The sequence below is a fragment of the Vigna umbellata genome, chromosome 9, assembly GCF_029865625.1.
Source record: "Vigna umbellata cultivar VRB3 chromosome 9, Vumbellata_1.0, whole genome shotgun sequence".
NCBI lineage: Eukaryota > Viridiplantae > Streptophyta > Magnoliopsida > Fabales > Fabaceae > Vigna > Vigna umbellata.
The window spans coordinates 42,578,746-42,600,545 of NC_142173.1; the positions used below are offsets into that span (position 1 = coordinate 42,578,746).

The following is a 21,800-nucleotide window of genomic DNA, read 5'->3' on the forward strand; positions in this document are numbered from 1 at the left end:
AAAATTGTACCTAAATTTATAATATATGTCAGTTGCTAGTGTGATCTAGATACATACAGAGAGAAAATGCGTATATTATTATTATTATTATTTAAATTATTTAGCAATGCAAATTTGTCTACCCTGCCATTTTGACAAAATAAACTCTTAGAAGTTTTTGCAGTTCCGTTTGAATGGTACTTAGTATTTCATATAAAGAGATATTAGCATGAAGAAAAGACATGAATAAGGAATTAGACGAGAGAAGAGGAAGTAGTAAAAACAGAGAAGTAAATCACGAAAGACATGTGAGCGTTGAAGAGAAATAAGAATGAGATTCATTAATGGCATGTAAAGTGAAAGGAGAGAGTAAGTAGAAAAAAATAACATAAAGAAGAATAACAAGTACATAATCCATGCTTTGCTTTCTTTTTTGTGGGGTTTGTGCCCAAAACTAAAGAAGAAAAAAACATACAGTGAAAGGGTGAATAGATTAATAAGAAAAGAAATGGAAGTAGTCTGTAATCTTTGGTGACAGTTGAAGTGGAAGAAAGAGAAAGAAGAAGGAAAAAAAGAAGGCTTGAAAAGCGGCATGGCGTCGTCGAAGGTTGTTGTCTCGACGAATCCGGATCTGCCACGCGACTCTTCTATATCTCCCCTTTCCTCTCTTCTCCTCTCCGATCTGCACCACTCAACCTCCATGGACGACCTTCTCAAGTCCATCACCCCTTCAGCCGCCAAGACCGTCGACGATGTCTGGAAGGAGATCGTTGCCGGCGCTCACCCCCACCATCCAGCCGCCGCCGTCTCCGGAGACAGAAATGCCGCCACCGTCAACGCCACCGCCCCAGAGGGCTACGAGGCTATTACCCTGGAGGATTTCCTCACCAAGGCCGGCGCCGTCAGAGAGGAGGACGTGAGAGGGGTTCTGCCCCCTTCTTCCTCTCTCCCCTTTCCTCTCCCTCTGCCCGCCGAAGGCTCATCTTCCTCCGTTGAACCCTTTGGAAACGGCGTTGCGCCCACCAATTCGGTTCCCAAAGGGAAGAGAAGGGTCGTGGAGGAACCGGTGGACAAGGCCACGCTTCAGAAGCAGAGGAGGATGATCAAGAATCGAGAGTCCGCTGCTAGGTCCCGGGAACGCAAGCAGGTACATACCCTTCTAACGTGTTTGATGTTAGACAAAGGGCTAATCTTTGGCAGAGTAGGTTGGGATGAAATCCTTGTTCGAAATGTGTTCACTTTTATTGAACAGGGATTCTTGTGGGAAGTCCAAAATCTTTTGTTCAATGTGGTTTCTAGTTTCGAGGTTGGATTTAGCTGATTGGGATTGGGAACCATGTGGATTAAACTTAGGATTTTTGTCTTGTTTTGATTTCTGGGTTTTGTTCTGGAGCTTATTCTTTGGATGTTCCTTTACTGTGCAGGCTTATACATCGGAGCTTGAGTATCTGGTTCACCAGCTGGAGCAAGAGAACGCCCGGTTAGTTAACGAAGAGGTGAGGGTTTGATGATTTTGTTTTTGTTTATTGAGCTTCTTATTTTTTCAGTATTTGTTAATCATGTCTTGTTTAGTTGTTGTATGGTACATCCTTTGGCAAAGGCGATGTAAGGTTAGTCTTATTTCCTGTTGAAAAAAAATTAAAGCTTGTAAAAACGCTTTAGGTTCTTACTGGGTAGCCTATGCTTCTAAACTTCTAATTGCAGTTATCAGAAAAAAAAAAAAAGGATGGGAATAAATGGTTAGTGCAGTTGGAATTTTTATTCTTTTTTAGTTTGCGCTGGGGGACTCTTGTGTTGAATGATTAGTTTTGTTAAAAGCATAGAATTGGTTTGGTTCAAGCAGTGATTGGGGAGATTCTATTATATGAATATTCTTTGAGTGCAGTTGTGGATTGCATGATTTGGCTTTCTCTATTTGACTGATGAAAGTTGAAACTTCCCTTAGGTTAATACAACTTTATTTGTGAATTTGAATCCTGTCTGTTGTAAACCTTTATTTTGTGGTCAAAGATTGTTTAATTTTGTGTCTGCAATCTGAATTGTTTTCTATTGGATTTTGAAATATTGGGTCTTGAATGCAGGCTGAGATGAGAAGGCAGAGGAAGAAACAGGTCTGTAATGGATATCCTCTCTTTTAGACATATTCATTATCTGATATACTTGAAACTGTGTTGTGATAACATGTATTCATTATAGAAGCGAAGTTATATTAATTTATTTTTTCTTAGAAACGTGGATTCAACAATAAGCATAAGCTTTAGTTCTGAGATAAAAATTATACTAAACTGTCTTAAATGCAATCTATACTCTCTTTTGGGATTAGTTTTTGTCTGTAGTCATCCTTTTCTGCTTGAACTTATTTACTTGCCCTTATCAACTAAACTCTGCATAATAGTGACCATGACTTTTATTCTTATTCTACATTGCATAAAATGTTATGTCTTCTATATTGTCCCTACTATCATACTTATTGAATAGATATCCCTTACTTTCATTACACTTTCATATATTCTTAATTTACACTTTATACATACCGATTTATTGAACCTGTTGTTTATGACATCGGTGTCTAAATTTTATACTTTTTGGTTGAATTTGTGCATCAGTAGCAGAATTTCTATATAACATCTCTTGTGATGAAATAGTCTCTTATCTTCCTGTTTTGCTAGCCTAATCGATTGATTGTTTCTAATTATATAATCTTCTTTTTTGAAGAAATAGATCTATATAATTTATACACCAAGAATGACGACCTCAAGAAGTAGTAATAACAGAAAAATGATATAACCAAGTTTGGAACCTTATGTGTACTGATAATCTAATCTCTATATTCTCTAATTTCATTTCATGTAGCTCTTGGAGTACATAATTCCAGTTGAAGTGATGCCTAAACCTAGAAAGAAACTTCGGAGAGTAAATTCAGCTCAATCATTGTGATGTTTCATCACCCATCTGATCAACAAACTAGGCTGTGACTTGGTGTAGATATAAGGAGGGAAAGATTTAAGAGATTGAATGTCATTGCATTTGCAGGTTGTCGGAGTTACATTGTATAGAAAAAAAAAAAAGCTGGAGTCAATTAATCCAAGTAATTTAATTCAACTAGAAAGTATTCTTCCACTGATCTACAAGGAAGATCCATGGTTCTGGGTGAGGTTTGTCAGGATTAGGCCTTGTAGGAAGAGTTCAAATAAAAGTTTGTGGTGTGATAATTTAGGCAATTTGGATGTCATGATTAGTGGATGAGTTACATGTCAGAGGATTCCATGAATAGTGTTTAGCAGATTTCATGTAAACGGAAAGATCACCTGAATGTCACATGATTAAGACAAGTTACTTTTGCAAAATTATCTATGTCATTTTACCTCTCATTTAATAATTAAGATAAGGGCTGAGTTTAAATATTTATTTAAAAAAATTAAAATTAAAATTTATTTTTATTCTTTTAGTTTGTTGAATGTAGTTTTTGTTTTGTTATTGAAATCTTAATATGTGGTCATGATTTTTTTAATTTATTTTAAAATAATTATGTGTCAAGTATGATATGTGTTTTGTATTTAATTGAATATCTATATTTATTCAATTATTTAACTTTATATTTTTTATTTTGATTTAATTTTAACTTTTTAAATGGAATGATTTTGTGTTTTTGTGTGAGATTAAATTTAATTTTTATATAAATATTTTAATGATTTTATTAAAATTCAGATTTTTTATTAAATGTTTTTAAAATCATTTTAAATCAGTTTTAGTTATATTATTAAAATATACTTGTTAAGTTTATGTTTGACTTTTGTTACATCTAAAATATACGATAGAGTTGGATTAAAAATAATTAATTTCTTTAAACTAATTCTAATTCTATCTTTTTAATTAAGTTTTTTATTACTTTTAAATTAATTTTAGGATACATTTAATAATTATATTTTAATAATATAATTAGAATTGATTTAAAAATGAATTTAAAAATATTTAGTAAAAATATTAATTTAATAAAAATATTAATATAAATTTATATAAATATTAAATTTGGTTTTAATTTGGAGAAGATATTTTTATTTTAAAAGAAGAAATTATTTAATATAAAATATTATTATGTAACATTAACCTTTGATATTGTTACGTCATATCATGTTTATTATTAATATTGATTTGATACATGAGTTATTTTATCACAAATAACATGATATATTATGTTTATAAATAGTTAATTATTTAAACAATAAATTAACAAAAATTGAAATTTTATTTAATAAAAAAAATTAAGATTATATTAATCTACTTCAAAAATAAAAGCTAAATTGATATTTTAATAATAATATTTAAAAAAATAAGTAATAAGATGTCATTCAGTAGAGACCGGACAATAGATTAGTATGAAATAAGTTGTTAATAAGTATGTTGTATTTAAAACTAAATTAATTAAATAAAATATAAAAATACAACCCTGCACTTTCAGTTGTTTTAAGTTTCGCTCGAAAATGTCTAATTCATTATTTAAAACGTGCGTTAATTAGGTTCTTACTTAATAAAATTTGTATCAATGAAATTCTTTTCGTTAAATTCGTACAAACGGTGTTAATTATTTTTTTCTTTCTTTTACTTTTTTCGTCCAAGGCAGGTTTTAACAGGTTTTTGTCAGATTTTACTTAATATACATTTTAATATAAATTCTTTATAGAACCTTTTTAACCATTTTTTTTCTAGTCCCCGTAATAACCTTTTAGTTTCATTGAAATTGATCCAATAAATAGGGTAGGGTGATTGCCCTAAGAGAAAATTGAAAATATTAAAATAATATAGAGAGTGACAATTTTATATTTATTATATATATACAATACATAGGTAAAATAAAAGAATAAATTTTTTATTTTAAAAAAAAGAATAAAAAATAAGAAAAGATAATATCTAATGTAAAAAATTTATGTGAGGTGTTTTGTCAAAGGACAAGTCACAACCACTACTTCTTTTTATTATTACTTTTACCTTTTAGAATTTTTATTTTTATGTGTTTATGTATATATATTAAAAACACACATAATTATTTTGAAATTTTAACATATTAATTAAAGTCTCTAATAAAATAAAGATCTCCTCTTGTTGTTCCTTTCTTTCTGTTAAGTGATAAATTATCTTTTTGACTTCTTAAATTAGAACATAAGTTTAAGAGACACGGGAGAGTAATTTATGGCAACCAAAGAATATTACAAACCCTAATAGTGTTGTCGCAACCGGAATCGCGACGGGACAACGATCCAAATAAGAAACGGATTTTAGAAAAGAGATTTGGAGTCGCCACTATAGTTTATTATGGAAAACTATGGAAAAACCTCAAAACGATAAAGCACGGAGGTGTTAGCACCCCACAACGCCTGCCCTAAGGCAGTACCTTTAACTAAATGCACGAATATGATGTGGTTTTTCAAAATGTTTAATTATCCCCTAAAATAAAATTCTAAATAAACAAAACATATTTTTTAGTTTTTTGGGCCCGACAAGGATTGACCTTGCTCCTACGTATTCTCATTCAAAATGAGAAATCAGGGTTACGTAGTTCTAGCTTGAAAGACTGTTTGTTGTTTGGAAAAGCAGATGTTTTTAATTTTTGGAGATTTTTATGTTTTTTTAATATTTTTGAGAAAAAGAAGGTAATGAGTACTAGGCCAACGCGAACGGTCGCACGAGTACTCATACCTTTAAAATGATATTTAAATATTTTTAATCATCTTTTTTTTAAAAAAGAGAAATAACGATATTAAGCACTAGGACGATGCGGACGATCACACGAGCACTCATATCGTTATTTACTTATTTAGGAAGACTTGAGAATATTGAGTGCTAGGCTGATGCGGACGATCGCACGAGCACTCGTACCCTCGTTTAATATTACGTAAATAAGAGAGAAAAAATATTGAACACTAGGACGATGCGAACGATCACACGAGTGTTCAACCTTTAAACGTATTTTTGAAATTTTATTTAAGAAAAGAAGAAAAAAGGTTTTTAGCACAAGGACGACGCGAGCGGTCACACGTGTACTTAACCTTCAAAACGTATTTTTTTTTGTAAATTTATTTAAGGAAGAAGAAAAAGGTTTTTAGCACAAGGACGACGCGAGCGGTCACACGTGTGCTTAAACCTTTAAAACATATTTTTGTAAATTTATTTAAAGAAGAAGAAGAGGTTTTTAGCACAAGGACGACGCGAGCGGTCACACGTGTGCTTAAACCTTTAAAACATATTTTTGTAAATTTATTTAAGGAAGAAGAAGAGGTTTTTTAGCACAAGGACGACGCAAGCGGTCACACGTGTGCTTAAACCTTCAAAACATATTTTTGAAATTTTATTTAAGAAAGAAGAAAAGGTTTTTAGCACAAGGACGACGCGAGCGGTCACACGTGTGCTTAACCTTCAAAACGTATTTTTGAAATTTTATTTAAGGAAGAAGAAAAGGTTTTTTAGCACAAGGACGACGCGAGCGGTCACACGTGCGCTTAAACCTTTAAAACTTTTCTTGTAAATTCTTTTTATTTAAACTATCAATATTGTATTATTAAATATATATTTAGGATAAGTAAATGTCTAAAATAAATAGATAAAACAAAATAAAATTAGACAATAAAATGAACAAACAAAAGAAATGGAACTGCCGAACGAACGTTGGGAAGAGATTCAGAATAATGAGCGTTCGTTAGGTAGAGAACGAACGTTCGTTGGGGAGAGGACGAACGTCCGTTGTGGAATATAACAGACGGACATTTAGAAATGTGAACTGAATGACGAGCGTTCGTCAAGAGATATGATGAACGGACGTTGAGAGCGAAGGCTGAATGACGAACGCTCGTTGAAGAGATGACGAACGAACGTTGAAAAATTGAAGCATAAGGACGAACGTTCGTTATTGAAATAACGAACGGACGTTCAAAAATGAAGCTTAATGACGAACGCTCGTTATTTGAAAAGACGAACGGACGTTCAAAAAAATGGGAGCCTAAGGACGAACGTTCGTTATTGAAGTGACGAACGGACGTTCAAAAATTGGGGCTGAATGACGAACATTCGTTATTGAAATGGCGAACGAACGTTCAAAAAATTGAAGCTTAAGGACGAACGTTCGTTATTGAAATAACGAACGGACGTTCAAAAATGAAGCTTAATGACGAACGCTCGTTATTTGAAAAGACGAACGGACGTTCAAAAAAATGGGAGCCTAAGGACGAACGTTCGTTATTGAAGTGACGAACGGACGTTCAAAAATTGGGGCTGAATGACGAACGTTCGTTATTGAAATGGCGAACGAACGTTCAAAAAAATTGAAGCTTAAGGACGAACGTTCGTTATTGAAATAACGAACGGACGTTCAAAAATGAAGCTTAATGACGAACGCTCGTTATTTAAAAAGACGAACGGACGTTCAAAAAAATGGGAGCCTAAGGACGAACGTTCGTTATTGAAGTGACGAACGGACGTTCAAAAATTGGGGCTGAATGACGAACGTTCGTTACTGAAATGGCGAACGAACGTTAAAAAAATGGGAGCTTAAAGACGAACGTTCATTATTGAAATGGGGAACGGACGTAAAGGCTTAAGGCTAACGAACGCTCATTCGTTTAGCTAACGAGCGCTCATTCGTTTAGCTAACGAGCGCTCATTCGTTTGGAGAACGAACGCTCGTTAGATAGAAGGCTGAGCGAACGGTCAAAAAGGCTTAAAGCTAACGAACGCTCATTTGTTTAGCTAACGAGCACTCATTCGCTTGGAGAACGAACACTTGTTAGGGAGAAGGTTGAGCGAACGGTCAAAAAGGCTTAAGTTTTAACGAGCGCTCGTTTGTTTGGATAACGAGCGTTCGTTGTGGGGAGATGGCGAACGGACGCCAAATAACGAGCGCTCCAAAAGAGGCCCAATGCACCAGACGTACGCCCATTTCTAGGCTTGGCCCAGTCCAATGCTTTCTAACCTAGAATTTTCTAGGGGTTCAGGAGGTTCATCCTCATTCCCCATTCCCTAGCTCGCGTCTTCTCTGACCCAAGGTCCCAAGCTCTGCACCACGAACTCACCACCACCTCTGCCATATCCGGCCACCGTCACCTCAACCAGAATAAGCCTTGGCCTCGCCGGCGTCACCTCGCGCCACCAGAACCACCACCAGTCATGACGCCACTGTCTCCGCCTTTCTCTTTTCGAAAACAGCGATTCTCAGGGAGGGTCTTCTTCCACGTTCATCTCCGATCCCTTCGCGTCATCAACATCCATCATCATCAACTTCACCATTACTAAAACCTCCACGACCACTGCCGCGATAAGGCTCCCCGTGCCTACCTTCGTCTACCTCCTCAGTCACCTCCACGGCCACCAGATTCCTTCTCAACGGCTCCAGGCCGCCGGGATTCAATACCCTCGCGCCACTAACCTCACCGGTGCCACCAACGCCACTCTTCTTCTTCCCCATTCGAGTATTTTCTCAACTGCCAAATGCCCCCCGCAACACCATTTTTCCTCTCTGCCTCCCTTAATTTCTTACTGTTTCTTGATTGGTTTAATTGATTGATTCTCGTTAATTTGGTACTGGAAGAGATGAGTGTGTTGTGTGCATATGAGCGTGAAGGGGATAATTGATTCTGTGATAATGGTATATGGGCTGGCGAGAATGGGGTGAATGGAGTTTAAGCAGTAAGCATACATGATGAATCTGGATGCACAAGTGAACAGAAACTTACCTGCTGCTATGGTTGCTGCTATCACTCTGTATCTGGTGACCTTCCCTAGCCTTTCGTTTTCTCTGCCGGTGCCAATGCCAATACTAACTATGGATGATGATTCCAGATGATCCTTCCTCGTGTGCTCTCCTCTCCCCTTTTTCTCTCTCTGATCCAACAAAATTCTGCTCCCCAAAATCTTGGCAAAATCCCCTTCTAACTACCTGGTCCCCCCTCCTCCAACACGCCTCTCGCATACCCCTTTCCCACGTTTTTTCTCTTTTTCTATTTCCCCTTTTTTTTATTTTTATTTTATTTTTTAATTGTTTTCAGTTTTAATTTTATTTTTCAATTTTTTAATTATTTTGATTAATTAACTCTATTAAAACAAATTGAAGATAAGAAAAATAGAAATTGAATTAAAAACAAAAAATCTAAATACATAAAAATAGAATAAAACAAAAAGGTAAAATAATAAAAAGGAAAATAATAAATAACCAATAAAAATAGAATTTTTTTACAACCCGGACAAAATTGAGTGTTGACAAGTGCAAATCAAACATGTCATATTTTTATAATTACTATAGCTTGTAGACGATAATCATTTATTTGATTTAAAAAACAATTTGTACAACATATGACTATCGAATACGAGACATCCTTAAAGACTGTTGGGCGATGATTTTGGCAGTGGAAGGATTCCGTTGAAAGATGATATCATAACCATCGGCCATGTTTTCCATTCCTTCAACAAATAGTTGCCAAAAGGCTGCACCAGCACATGGTCCCCTCTGGCTAGCGCTGTTGTATACCCATTTGTAAAGGTGGATAGAAGTTCAGGTTGAGTATAAGGTGGAAGAGTAGATGTGAATCTAAAGGAGAAGAGAGTTGAAAATGTTGTGAGGGAGTGTAGATGAGTTGGTAGAAGTAAGTGTTTCAACCCTTTATAATGAGAAGAGAAGGAGTAGAAAAGTAGGGAGAATGACCGTGGGGTGGAAGCGAGTTTTGCATACAGAGAAGTGAAGGTTTTATGTATGAGAGTGTGATTTTAGATGAGTAGGTATTTAGGTGATGGAAAAGAGAAAAAGGAGAAAAGTTTAGTGGTTTCTATTGTTTAAGAAGGAAAGAGATGAATGAAGGAAGGCATCATAATAGAGAGAGCAATGGGTTGGTTTTCTATTTGTAGGAGGGAGAAGATTGTATCGAAAAAGCAAGGAAAAATGTGGAGAGAGAAAATTGTAGAATGGGATTATTAAAGTTTTGTTCTTGATCTTTAAAAGAAAGAAGGTGCCTTGGGTTGGAAAAATTGGATTGGAGTGAGCAGAGAGAAGAATGGAAAGTAAAGAAGAGTATGCATGGGAGGTAAGGGGCTACATGAGTGATATGGGAGGAGAGAGTATTTGAGTGATATGGGAGGAGAGAGTATTTAAAGTAGAAGAGAAAAAAAAAACCTGACAAAAATTTGCATTGCACAGAAAAATAGAAGAAAAGTAAAAGAGAAAGAAAAATAGTTAACGCCGTTTGTATGGATTTAACGGAAGAGATTTCATTGATGCAAATTTTATTAAGTGAGGACGTAATTGACGCACTTTTTAAAGGATGGACTAATTTGACATTTTTGAGCGAAACTTGGGACAAAATAGGATATTAAACCTTTTTTATAACATCAAAATTTTATGGTTAACTCACCATATTTCCATCTTACCAAAGATTTTTATATAATCCATCAATTCATCCATCCAAAATTCATTAACCAATCAAAACACACAATTTTCTTATTTGATAAAAAGTAAGTTGAAACTTCCTTATTTTCTATCCCATTTCACAATCCAATCCATCAAAAACTTCATATACATGTATATCAACATGGTAGAATGAAAATCCACCATCAATCCAACATTTATTCATCAATTTTCACAAGTCTTTCATCATAAAGTTCATATAAAATTTCATAGATCAAAGTCATGATAATAACTCATTTCAATCAACCTCTTGAAATCATATCATACATTTAACCAAACCAATTTTCCATACACTTCATCATGACAACATCTAGAAAAAATTTTAGAAATAAGTTTGAGTTAGCTCCCTTTACCTCTTGAAGACCTCTTTTGCAAACCTTGAATTCATTTCTACAAATATTTTTCAACAAAAACAACCATTAACCAACATTATTGAAAGAAGGCTTAATTACCTACTTAGTCCCCATGTTAGTGTTACCAATGAAGAGCATTGGTAAATTTGAAGATAAACAATTTTGATGATGCTGAAAGATGATACATTGTTTTTGTTGTTTTAAAAGCAATTTGTAGATTATAAATGTATTAGGAAAAGTCTTCAACATGTAATACTTAGAAAAATTCGTATTTTTAGAACTGCTACGCATTTAATCGATTATTAGAAGCTATAATCGATTATCCTGAGCCCTTCTGAAAAACCTCGTTGCTCTGGAATAATCGATTATTACTCCGAATAATCGATTATCACAGTTCTGATGAGAACTGCCAAAAGTCTCTGGAATAATCGATTATTCCTCAGGATAATCGATTATCACTTTTTGAAAACCCTGTAACGGACTCGAATAATCGATTATCACTAACAATAATCGATTATCTGCGGCAGTTATAATTCATCTTTGCAAACTTTAGACCAGTGGGCTATATAGATGAGTTCCAGAACTCTTAGAAAGTACTCTGAGCTTTTGAGAATACAGTGTTATCTGAGGAAGTTCTAAAAGGCTAGTTCAAGTGCTTTGCCTGGTCTCGTGAATAGGAGAAGCTCGCGTTTCGTGTGTCGATAGTCGGAGCGGTTCTCTTCGAGTTGGCAAGGTGGTCATCTTCCGGTTCGTTCGTCGAAGGAAGGTTTTTTATTTGTTTTTATTCACTCTTATTGTAATTTGTAAAACTGTTTTTAGTGAAAACGTTAATCACTTTTTATAGTGATTAACAACTGGACGTAGATTCTTTTGAATCGAACCAGGATAAAAATTCTGTGTTGAATTTTCTTGCTCTCTATACTCTTTACATTTTACGCATATCAACTGTTTGATAAATTTTCTCTAAGAAAATTGTTTTTCTAAAACGGACTATCAAAACTTGATTTGTGACCGTAACACGCTTTCCGAGTATTTTATTCCGCTGCGCGACTCTATAACGGTACCGATTGTTCCGACAATTGGTATCAGAGCTTGCTTTGATATTCTTTCAAACTTTTGCGAAAATGGCCGGTCATCAAAATCAAGTATATGCTGAGGGTGCATCCATCAACAGACCACCTCTTTTTACGGGTGATAACTATGCTTTCTGGAAAGTCAGAATGGAAATTTTTATGGGGTCTGTTGACAGAGGCATCTGGGAAGCTGTGCTAAATGGTCCCTATATTCCTAAAAGAACTGTTGATGGTGTAGAAGTAGAAAAACCCATACTTTAATTGGACTCCTGAGGAAAGTAGAAGAGCCCAATTTGATATTAAGGCTCGTAATATTATTTCATCTGCTGTAGTACTTGATGAATTTTATAGAATTTCAGTGTGTAAGACAGCACAGGAGATGTGGGAGGTCCTCAGAGTCACACATGAGGGTACAGACGACGTGAAACGTGCAAGGAAGAACACGCTCATTCAGGAGTATGAGATGTTCAGAATGCAGCCTGGAGAAACAATATCTGATGTCCAGAAGCGTTTCACTCACATTGTGAACCACCTGACAGGTTTGGGTAAGACTTTTGACACTGATGAATTGAATGTGAAAATATTGAAATCATTAGACAGGTCTTGGCAACCAAAGGTGACTGCCATTTCGGAGTCTCAAAACCTCACTCAAATGTCAACGGCGATTCTCTTTGGAAAGCTTCGTGAGCATGAGCTTGAGCTAAGAAGATTAACTACAGAAGAGGATCAAGGCAAAAGAAAGACGCTTGCCCTCAAGTCTGAAATCTCAAAAGGAAAAAGTTCTAAGAGAATTGAGGATGATGATTCCGATAACGATGAGGAAAACATGAGTCTTATGATTAAGAAGTTTGCTAAATTTATGAAAGCAAAGGGAAAAGACAAATACCATGGAGAAAGGAAAGAAAATCGAGGATCTCCATCAAGCATTAAATGTTATGGATGTGGAGAAAGGGGTCATGTGAAGACTGACTGTCCTAAGAATAGGAAAAGTGAAGAAAAGAAAGAAAGAAAGTTTCCAAAGAAGAAGAAAGCTTACATAGCTTGGGAAGACAATGCTTCTAGTTCTTCAAGTTCAAGCGATTCAAATGAAGAAGCAAACTTGTGCTTAATGGCAGACTTAGAAGATGCAGGAAGCCAAGTAAGTAATTCTAGCTTAGAGTCAAGTGATGAGTTTGACTTACAAAAGGCATTTCTTGATTTGTTAAATGAATCTGAAAAACTTGATGTTGCTCATAAAAAGCTAAAGAAAGGGCATGATGAATTGAATTTGAGGTATGAAAAAGCACTAGATGATGAAGTTGTTTTGAGAAACAAAGTTAGTAATTTGGAAACTAAATTATCTGAATGTGATACTGTTATACAACCTGCTGAATGTCTATCATGTAAAAGTCATATGTTTGATATTGACATTCTTGAGAATTTACTTGCAAAGGCAAATAAGTCTAAGTCACATGCCAAAACAATCTTTGAGAGAAGCAATGCTAGAAGTGGAAACATGCATCTACACAAAAAATATAAAGTGATAAGAACTCGTAGAGTTTGGGTAGAAAAAGGAACTCTTGTGAAAAATAAAGTGAATGAGGCTTGTTGTTTTTACTGCATGAAATTTGGTCACACCTCAAACAAATGCAACATCAAACATTTTGGTGTTCCAAATGGTAAATATGCATGGGTTAAAATTGTAAAATGATGTATATTATGCATAAACTAACCCAAAGGACCCATAATAAGATTGGGGACCTAAAGTCTTGCTAAAATTTGTTTTGTAGGAACTTACTAAGTCAAAGAAGTCACTGTGGTATCTTGACAGTGGTTGTTCAAGACACATGACCGGTGACAAGAAAAGGTTTATTTCTTTTGAGAAGAAGAAGCAAGGATTTGTGACCTATGGAGATAATAACAAAGGTAGAATCATTGGCACTGGAGACATTGGAGGAGGAAACACATTGACTATAAAGGACGTATTATGCGTTGAAGGTCTCAAACACAATCTCCTAAGCATAAGTCAATTATGTGACAAGGGTCTCAAGGTAACCTTTGAAAGTGATAGATGTACCGTATATTTTAAAAATTCTACTGAAATTGCTTTGCAAGGTGTTAGGCATAATAACATTTACTTGATTGATATTGAACATGCATCTAGTCATAGTATAACATGTTTAGTTGCCAAAGAGGAAAATCCTTGGTTATGGCATAAAAGAGCTGCGCATATTCATATGCAACATTTAAATAAATTGAGTTCAAAAGATCTTGTGATTGGTTTGCCTAAATTAAAATTTGAGAAAGACAAAATATGTTCTGCATGTCAAAAGGGAAAGCAAACCAAATCCTCTTTTTCGTCTAAAAACATGATTTCAACATCAAAACCTTTAGAACTTTTGCATATGGACTTGTTTGGTCCATCTAGAATTAAAAGTTTTGGTGGAAACTACTATGCTCTTGTGATTGTTGATGACTACACTAGATTTACTTGGACATTGTTCTTAACCTTGAAAAGTGAAGCTTTTAAAGCATTCAAATCATTTGCAAAACGTGTTCAAAATGAAAAGGATTTGAAAATCAAAACCTTGAGAAGTGATCACGGTGGTGAGTTTGAAAACGAATCTTTTGAAAAGTTTTGTGAAAAACATGGAATTGCTCATAATTTTTCTGCTCCAAGAACTCCCCAACAAAATGGTGTTGTTGAAAGGAAAAATAGGTCATTAGAAGAACTAGCTAGGACTCTTTTAAATGAATCTAATGTGCCAAAATACTTTTGGGCTGATGCAGTTAGTACTGCTTGTTACGTGTTGAACAGAATGATAATTAGGCCTATTCTTAAGTTAACTCCCTATGAACTGTTTAACGGTAGAAAACCAAATGTATCTCATTTGAAAATCTTTGGATGCAAATGTTTTGTTTTGAATAATGGTAAAGATAATCTAGGCAAATTTAATGCTAAATCTGATGAGGCAATCTTCTTAGGATACTCTTTAACTAGCAAAGCATATAGGGTGTTTAATAGAAGAACCCTGAAAATTGAAGAATCAATGCATGTTGTCTTTGATGAAATTGTGGACCTTGAGGTGAACCCTCTTGAGTCAAATAAACCAATTGCAGGTGATGAGGATTATTTGAGGGAAGCTCTTGAAGAGATGTATCTAAATGAAAACTATCCTCCAGAAACTCAAAATGAACATCAAGTAGTTGATCCTAAAAGCTATCAACAACCAAGAGGACTTTCTCTGGACAACATCATCGGAGATATGTTAAAAGGGGTAACTACTAGACACAATCTTAATAATTTCTGCTTAACAGTAGCTTTTGTGTCTCAGGTAGAACCTAAGAACATAAAGGAAGCTCTTCAAGATGATAAATGGTGTGTTGCTATGCAAGAAGAACTCAATCAATTTGAAAGGAATGATGTTTGGGAACTCATTCCTAGACAAGATGATTATCAAATCATTGGAACAAAGTGGGTGTTTAGAAACAAGCTTGATGAAGATGGCAACATCACCAAGAACAAAGCCAGGTTAGTTGCAAAAGGCTACTGCCAAGAGGAAGGTATCGACTATGATGAAACTTACGCCCCAGTAGCCAGGTTAGAAGCAATTAGATTGTTACTTGCGTATGCATCCTTGATGAAGTTTAAATTGTATCAAATGGATGTGAAAAGTGCATTTTCAAATGGTTTCATTAAAGAAGAGGTATACGTTAGTCAACCTCCTGGTTTTGAGGATTTTAAATATCCTAATCATGTTTATAAGTTGAAAAAGGCCTTGTATGGTCTAAAACAGGCACCTAGATCTTGGTATGAAAGACTTAGTACTTTCTTGATTGAAAATGACTTCTCTAGAGGAAAGGTTGATTCAACCTTGTTTATTAAAAAAGTAGAAAAACATATCTTGATTGTTCAAGTATACGTAGATGATATCATTTTTGGGTCTACAAATGATTCATTGTGTGAGGGATTTGCACAAATCATGCAAGGTGAATTTGAAATGTCTATGATGGGTGAGCTTAACTTCTTCTTAGGACTGCAAATAAAGCAAATAGATGGGGGAACTTTTGTCTCCCAAACTAAATATTGTAGAGAAGTGCTTACGAAGTTTGGTATGGATACTTGTAAAGAGGCCAACACACCTATGGCAACGTCCTGCTATTTAGATAAGGATGAATCTGGTGAAGGAGTAAATGAAACCATGTTTAGAGGAATGATAGGATCCTTACTTTATCTAACTGCTAGTAGACCAGACATTATGCAAAGTGTGTGTGTGTGTGCTAGGTACCAAGCTAATCCTAAAGAATCTCATCTCATTGCTGTCAAACGGATTTTGAAATACCTTAAAGGCACCCCATCTTTTGGACTTTGGTATCCTTCTGATGCTTTACCTAGTTTGATAGGTTATTCTGATGCAGATTATGGTGGCTGTAAGATTGATAGGAAAAGTACTAGTGGAACATGTCATTTTCTGGGCTGTTCTTTAGTGTCTTGGCATTCAAAGAAACAAGCTTGTGTAGCCTTGTCTACCACTGAAGCTGAATACATTGCTGCTGGAAATTATTGTGCCCAAATTTTATGGATGAAACAACAACTGGAGGATTTTGATATCTTCCTTGATCACATTCCTCTGAAATGTGATAATACTAGTGCTATCAACCTCACTAAGAACCCCATAATGCACTCCAGAACTAAGGACATTGAAATTAGACATCATTTCTTGAGAGACCACATTCAAAAGGGAGATTGCCAAATTGAATACATTGACACTTTACATCAATTGGCTGATATCTTCACTAAAGCACTACCTAAAGATAGATTCTATGAGCTTAGAAGAGAGTTAGGAGTGTTAGATATGTCCTAAATTCAAACTTTATAAAATTTTCTCAATTCTGGTACGATCAGCGCTTTTAATCGATTATCAAAAGATAATAATCGATTATTTCTTAGCTTTGGAAAAACCCCTATTCGCAGATAATCGATTATCACTTACAAATAATCGATTATCCATATTCAAAACCAAAACTGGACTTGTATGCGAAGATAATCGATTATCTTCATACATAATCGATTATTACACAATTTCTGGAAAGTGACTTATGAGCAGATAATCGATTATCACTTAGAATAATCGATTATTACGCGATCTGTTTCAAAAATATAGCCGTTACAGTGAATCCTAACGGCTGGAAACGGTCATAAACGGCTAGATTCTCCATTTTTTCTTATAAATAGCCCCCTATAATCGATTATTACTCACTTCTTTGCACCCAGAAACCTGCTGTACCCACATCTGAACCAAATCTCTCCTCTTTATTCTTTCCTTCCAACGTTTCTTTTGTGCCCACTTCTCTCATGGCTGATTCAAGAAGAACCCGAAGGAGGACTGCTGGTGCTTCTTCCTCTCGCTCCCGCAATGTTCGTCCTGCTTCCATCGAAGGTTGGATTTCAGATGAGGAGCAACATGGTGACTATGTTCATTTCTGGCAAGAACGCCGAATCATGGCGGTAAAGTTCATCCGTCTCGACTTTTATCGTTATTATGGCTTTCAATTTCCAGATTTGTTTCGTGCTCAAGGACTTACTCATCTAGTGGAGCACAAGGGGTGCATATACCCTGATCTTATCCGTGTCTTCTACTTCAATATGCGTTATCGTGACGGCATCATCACAACAAAGGTAAAAGGTGTCCCTATAATTCTGGATGATGACATATGGACAAATGTTGCACAACTCACACTATGGGATGATGCTGTCAAAGTCCATCTTGGAGTTCCGGACTTCAATCGTCTCCTCGCCTTTCAATCTTTTTTGCGTCATCCTGAACACCAAATCAATCGTCGACAATTGCTTGTGGGTGGATTCAAGGTTGAAGAAAGGATGATTCATTACTTAATTGTATGGATCCTATGTCCTCGTGCCACTAACCATGCTCAATGCTCGGAGCAAGATCTTCTACTACTATATGGGATTTTAAATCACATCCACATTGATTGGCCAGCCCTCATCTCCGACACCATGGTAAAGGCCAAGAAATATTCTTCTTATCATTTTCCATATGCACTTCTCATCTCTCGAATTTTAGAATACAAAGGTGTAAGTGTGGACGGCGAACTCACTACCTCCATTCAAGCAATTGGCACTGAAATTGGTGAGACAACATTTCGCCAAATGGGTTTTGTTGCTCGTGGCCGTGTGATCATTCACAAGGATGATGATCACCACGAAAATGTCAATGACGATATGGAGGCCCATATGGTTGATCCTGTCCCAACTGCTACCTCTGCTGATGATGGTCCTTCTCACATGCCTTCAAATTCATCCCTGACTATGGAGGATCATTTTGCAAACCTGTCTAAACAACTGGAGGATATGCGTCTCTTTCAACAATCTCACTTTGACCAAATATATGAGTGGCAACAAAATCATGAAGAATTTGTGATCGACCAGTTCAATGACCTTGACACTCGCATTGGAAACATTGAAAATCATTTTAATCTCCAACCTCCAGAGAGACCACCAAGTCCTGAATTTTAGATTTAGGATTTTCTGATTAGTGTGCTTTCATGTTTGTTTGTTTTGAATTCCTAGAATGTTTTATCATCTTCATGTCTTGCTTTATGTGCCCTTGTACTCTTTAATGTTTTCCTGAATAAAATGATCTACTGTTTTAGTACTTACACTGTTTAATTGAGGGGAGCTCATATTAAGGGGGAGCATTATCACTCTTTTTGCTTATGATCAAAAAGGGGGAGAAATATGTGCAGTTACTACTAACTCCTACTGTTGTCTCTCAGTTTGTATCTTTTGCAGATAACCCAACATTGCTTTTAAAAAGTGATTTTTGATCATCATCAAAAAGGGGGAGATTGTTACCAATGAAGAGCATTGGTAAATTTGAAGATAAACAATTTTGATGATGCTGAAAGATGATACATTGTTTTTGTTGTTTTAAAAGCAATTTGTAGATTATAAATGTATTAGGAAAAGTCTTCAACATGTAATACTTAGAAAAATTCGTATTTTTAGAACTGCTACGCATTTAATCGATTATTAGAAGCTATAATCGATTATCCTGAGCCCTTCTGAAAAACCTCGTTGCTCTGGAATAATCGATTATTACTCCGAATAATCGATTATCACAGTTCTGATGAGAACTGCCAAAAGTCTCTGGAATAATCGATTATTCCTCAGGATAATCGATTATCACTTTTTGAAAACCCTGTAACGGACTCGAATAATCGATTATCACTAACAATAATCGATTATCTGCGGCAGTTATAATTCATCTTTGCAAACTTTAGACCAGTGGGCTATATAGATGAGTTCCAGAACTCTTAGAAAGTACTCTGAGCTTTTGAGAATACAGTGTTATCTGAGGAAGTTCTAAAAGGCTAGTTCAAGTGCTTTGCCTGGTCTCGTGAATAGGAGAAGCTCGCGTTTCGTGTGTCGATAGTCGGAGCGGTTCTCTTCGAGTTGGCAAGGTGGTCATCTTCCGGTTCTTTCGTCGAAGGAAGGTTTTTTATTTGTTTTTATTCACTCTTATTGTAATTTGTAAAACTGTTTTTAGTGAAAACGTTAATCACTTTTTATAGTGATTAACAACTGGACGTAGATTCTTTTGAATCGAACCAGGATAAAAATTCTGTGTTGAATTTTCTTGCTCTCTATACTCTTTACATTTTACGCATATCAACTGTTTGATAAATTTTCTCTAAGAAAATTGTTTTTCTAAAACGGACTATCAAAACTTGATTTGTGACCGTAACACGCTTTCCGAGTATTTTATTCCGCTGCGCGACTCTATAACGGTACCGATTGTTCCGACAGTTAGGAGGTAATTTTCTGTTTAGTACCCAGTTTTAAAAATGTAGACATTTGGTACCTATGTTTTGAAATTTGTATCAATTCAATCCTATCCAGTTAACGGCGTTATAATTGATGCGAGAAATTAAGGACGTTAATGATAGCCTGGGTGGAATAACTATCAAATGTTTGAATGCATCTTCATTAACGTCCTTAATTTCTCGCATCAATTATAACGCCGTTAACTGGATAGGATTGAATTGATACAAATTTCAAAACATAGGTACCAAATGCCTACATTTTTAAAACCGGGTACTAAACAGAAAATTACCTCCTAACATGGGGACTAAGTAGGTAATTAAGCCTTGAAAGAAACTACAAAAATTTCTATACAACATTTACTTACATTGTTTTGAGGTTGTTGTGCAATGAAATCCATGATTGTTAAAGAAACATTGTACAAAAGATAAGTCAAAATAACCCAACAACAATCACAAACACAAAAAATTGAAACTTTGCACCCAAAAACCACAACAACCCTAAAATGATCAACAACCTCTAAATGGTAAAAAAATATTAAAAACAACTAAAACCCACCAAACAAGTTGAAAGGATTAGCGAAAGCAACGATGGAAAGCTTCAAAAACCACGTCAATGGTGGTTTTCGCATTCGTTGGTGGTTTGAAATGGTGAAATGGCGAAACGGCGACAGACAACACTCTGGTGAATGGTGGCAGTTCGTTGAACGCTCCTTTGTCGATGAACAGCCGATTGTGATCGAGGGAGGTTTGTGGGTGGGAGGACGTTCTTTCTCGTTCTAGTGGGTTATCTCTCAAAAAAAAATATTTGAAAATTTTTAAACCCCAAAAGTGCAATCCGCTAAATTGAAACCCCTGCAACCCCAATTGCCCAGCATTCCAAGTCATTTTTAATTTTTTTAATCCTTTTCATATGGATCAATCACAGAATGACATGTAAATAGTGTCAAAATGTTGTTAAAGTATCATTATCCAAAAAAAAAGAACTTACAAAATGTAACGTGGAAGTGGAAGCTAAACATCGCACTTGAGAAAACAAACCACAAACAACCCTGGTGCATAATCCCACAAGTTATTCAGCACACACATGTTAGCTTTTAGTTAGATATATAATTTATAATCTTTAAAAAATTGAAGTATATTAAAGTTTATTTGTTTCTATTTTAAAAGTTTAATTTTTTAAATATTTTGTTTGAATAAAATAATTTAAGTATTAAATTTTTATTTTTATTTAAATATAATACTTTAAATATAAAAATTACTATTATCAACTTTTGAGACACGTGAACACTGGAATATTTATAAAAAACGAGTAGCCTAGTCTCCTTACTTGACACTAGATCTATCAATTCTTTTTTGTGAGAACATGTGTTAAGGATTATTATTGTTGGTAATTAAAGAATATGTAATTATTTTATATTATTTGTTTATGAATTAGGAAAAAATATGTAATTAAGTCTAATTCAACCCTATAAAATCAGCTTATAAGGTGGGGTTTGCACCCATTTATATATTATAAATTGACCTTAGTCGATGTGAGACTTTCAAGAGATCTAAATATAAAAATAATCATCTCTATTAAAATATATATTAAATAGAGCTTAAGATTTAAAATATGAGAAAAAAAAGTTTAAGAGATTGATTATTTCTCCGCTTATTTTTGTTATTTGAAAAAAATTATATCAAAAATATCTAGATAATTAATGCTAATAGCTCATCAATATCTATTTTAACAACTACCTATATTTAATAAATATTTTAACACTTTCTTTTTCAAACTAGATCATACAAATTGTATATACCAAACTTCAATCTAAGGTATCCACAAGGATGTTGTTAATATATTTGTAAGTTGATCATTAGTATAAATTTTCTTAGACAACAACTTTTTCTTGACAACGTGATAATCAATCCCTATGTGTTTAGTCTTTTCATGGAACAATGGAATGGAAGTAATGTGAACAACTTGGTTATCTCAAAACATCTTCATTGGTTGAATCTCACGAGAATTTAATTCTTAGAGTAATTGTTTTTCTCATATAATCTCACAAGTGAGGAATGTTATTGTCCTATATCTAACTTAAGCTATTAACTATGTAAGAACATTATGTCATGTTTCTTACTTTTTCA

General features: G+C 34.8%; 2 protein-coding genes across 2 annotated transcripts; both read left to right on the plus strand.

The window, feature by feature from the left end:
• Positions 1-230: 230 nt before the first annotated feature.
• Positions 231-3,311, plus strand: LOC148193605 (bZIP transcription factor 12-like). The gene is made up of 4 exons (XM_088097977.1): positions 231-1,126; positions 1,404-1,475; positions 2,061-2,090; positions 2,833-3,311. Exons 1-4 carry the CDS (start codon positions 572-574, stop codon positions 2,914-2,916), a joined length of 741 nt encoding a protein of 246 aa, XP_087954103.1. The 5' UTR covers positions 231-571; the 3' UTR covers positions 2,917-3,311.
• An 8,914-nt stretch (positions 3,312-12,225) lies between these two features.
• On the plus strand, positions 12,226-18,363 carry LOC148193606 (uncharacterized). Its single transcript, XM_088099468.1, has 3 exons — positions 12,226-12,984; positions 13,087-13,278; positions 17,101-18,363. The coding sequence occupies exons 1-3, from the start codon at positions 12,226-12,228 to the stop codon at positions 18,361-18,363; spliced, it is 2,214 nt and encodes a 737-aa protein (XP_087955594.1).
• The last annotated feature ends 3,437 nt before the right edge of the window (positions 18,364-21,800 follow it).

What these genes read in the sequence shown, in the direction of transcription:
- LOC148193605 (XM_088097977.1), top strand. Translation starts at nt 572, where the DNA reads ATGGCGTCGTCGAAGGTTGTTGTCTCGACGAATCCGGATCTGCCACGC. An exon ending in GGTCCCGGGAACGCAAGCAG is followed by an intron (nt 1,127 to 1,403) that starts GTACATACCCTT and finishes TTTACTGTGCAG; the next exon opens with GCTTATACATCGGAGCTTGA. An exon ending in CCCGGTTAGTTAACGAAGAG is followed by an intron (nt 1,476 to 2,060) that starts GTGAGGGTTTGA and finishes TCTTGAATGCAG; the next exon opens with GCTGAGATGAGAAGGCAGAG.
- LOC148193606 (XM_088099468.1), top strand. Translation starts at nt 12,226, where the DNA reads ATGTGGGAGGTCCTCAGAGTCACACATGAGGGTACAGACGACGTGAAA. An exon ending in TAGAAGATGCAGGAAGCCAA is followed by an intron (nt 12,985 to 13,086) that starts GTAAGTAATTCT and finishes GCTCATAAAAAG; the next exon opens with CTAAAGAAAGGGCATGATGA. An exon ending in TTGAGAATTTACTTGCAAAG is followed by an intron (nt 13,279 to 17,100) that starts GCAAATAAGTCT and finishes CTTTGCACCCAG; the next exon opens with AAACCTGCTGTACCCACATC.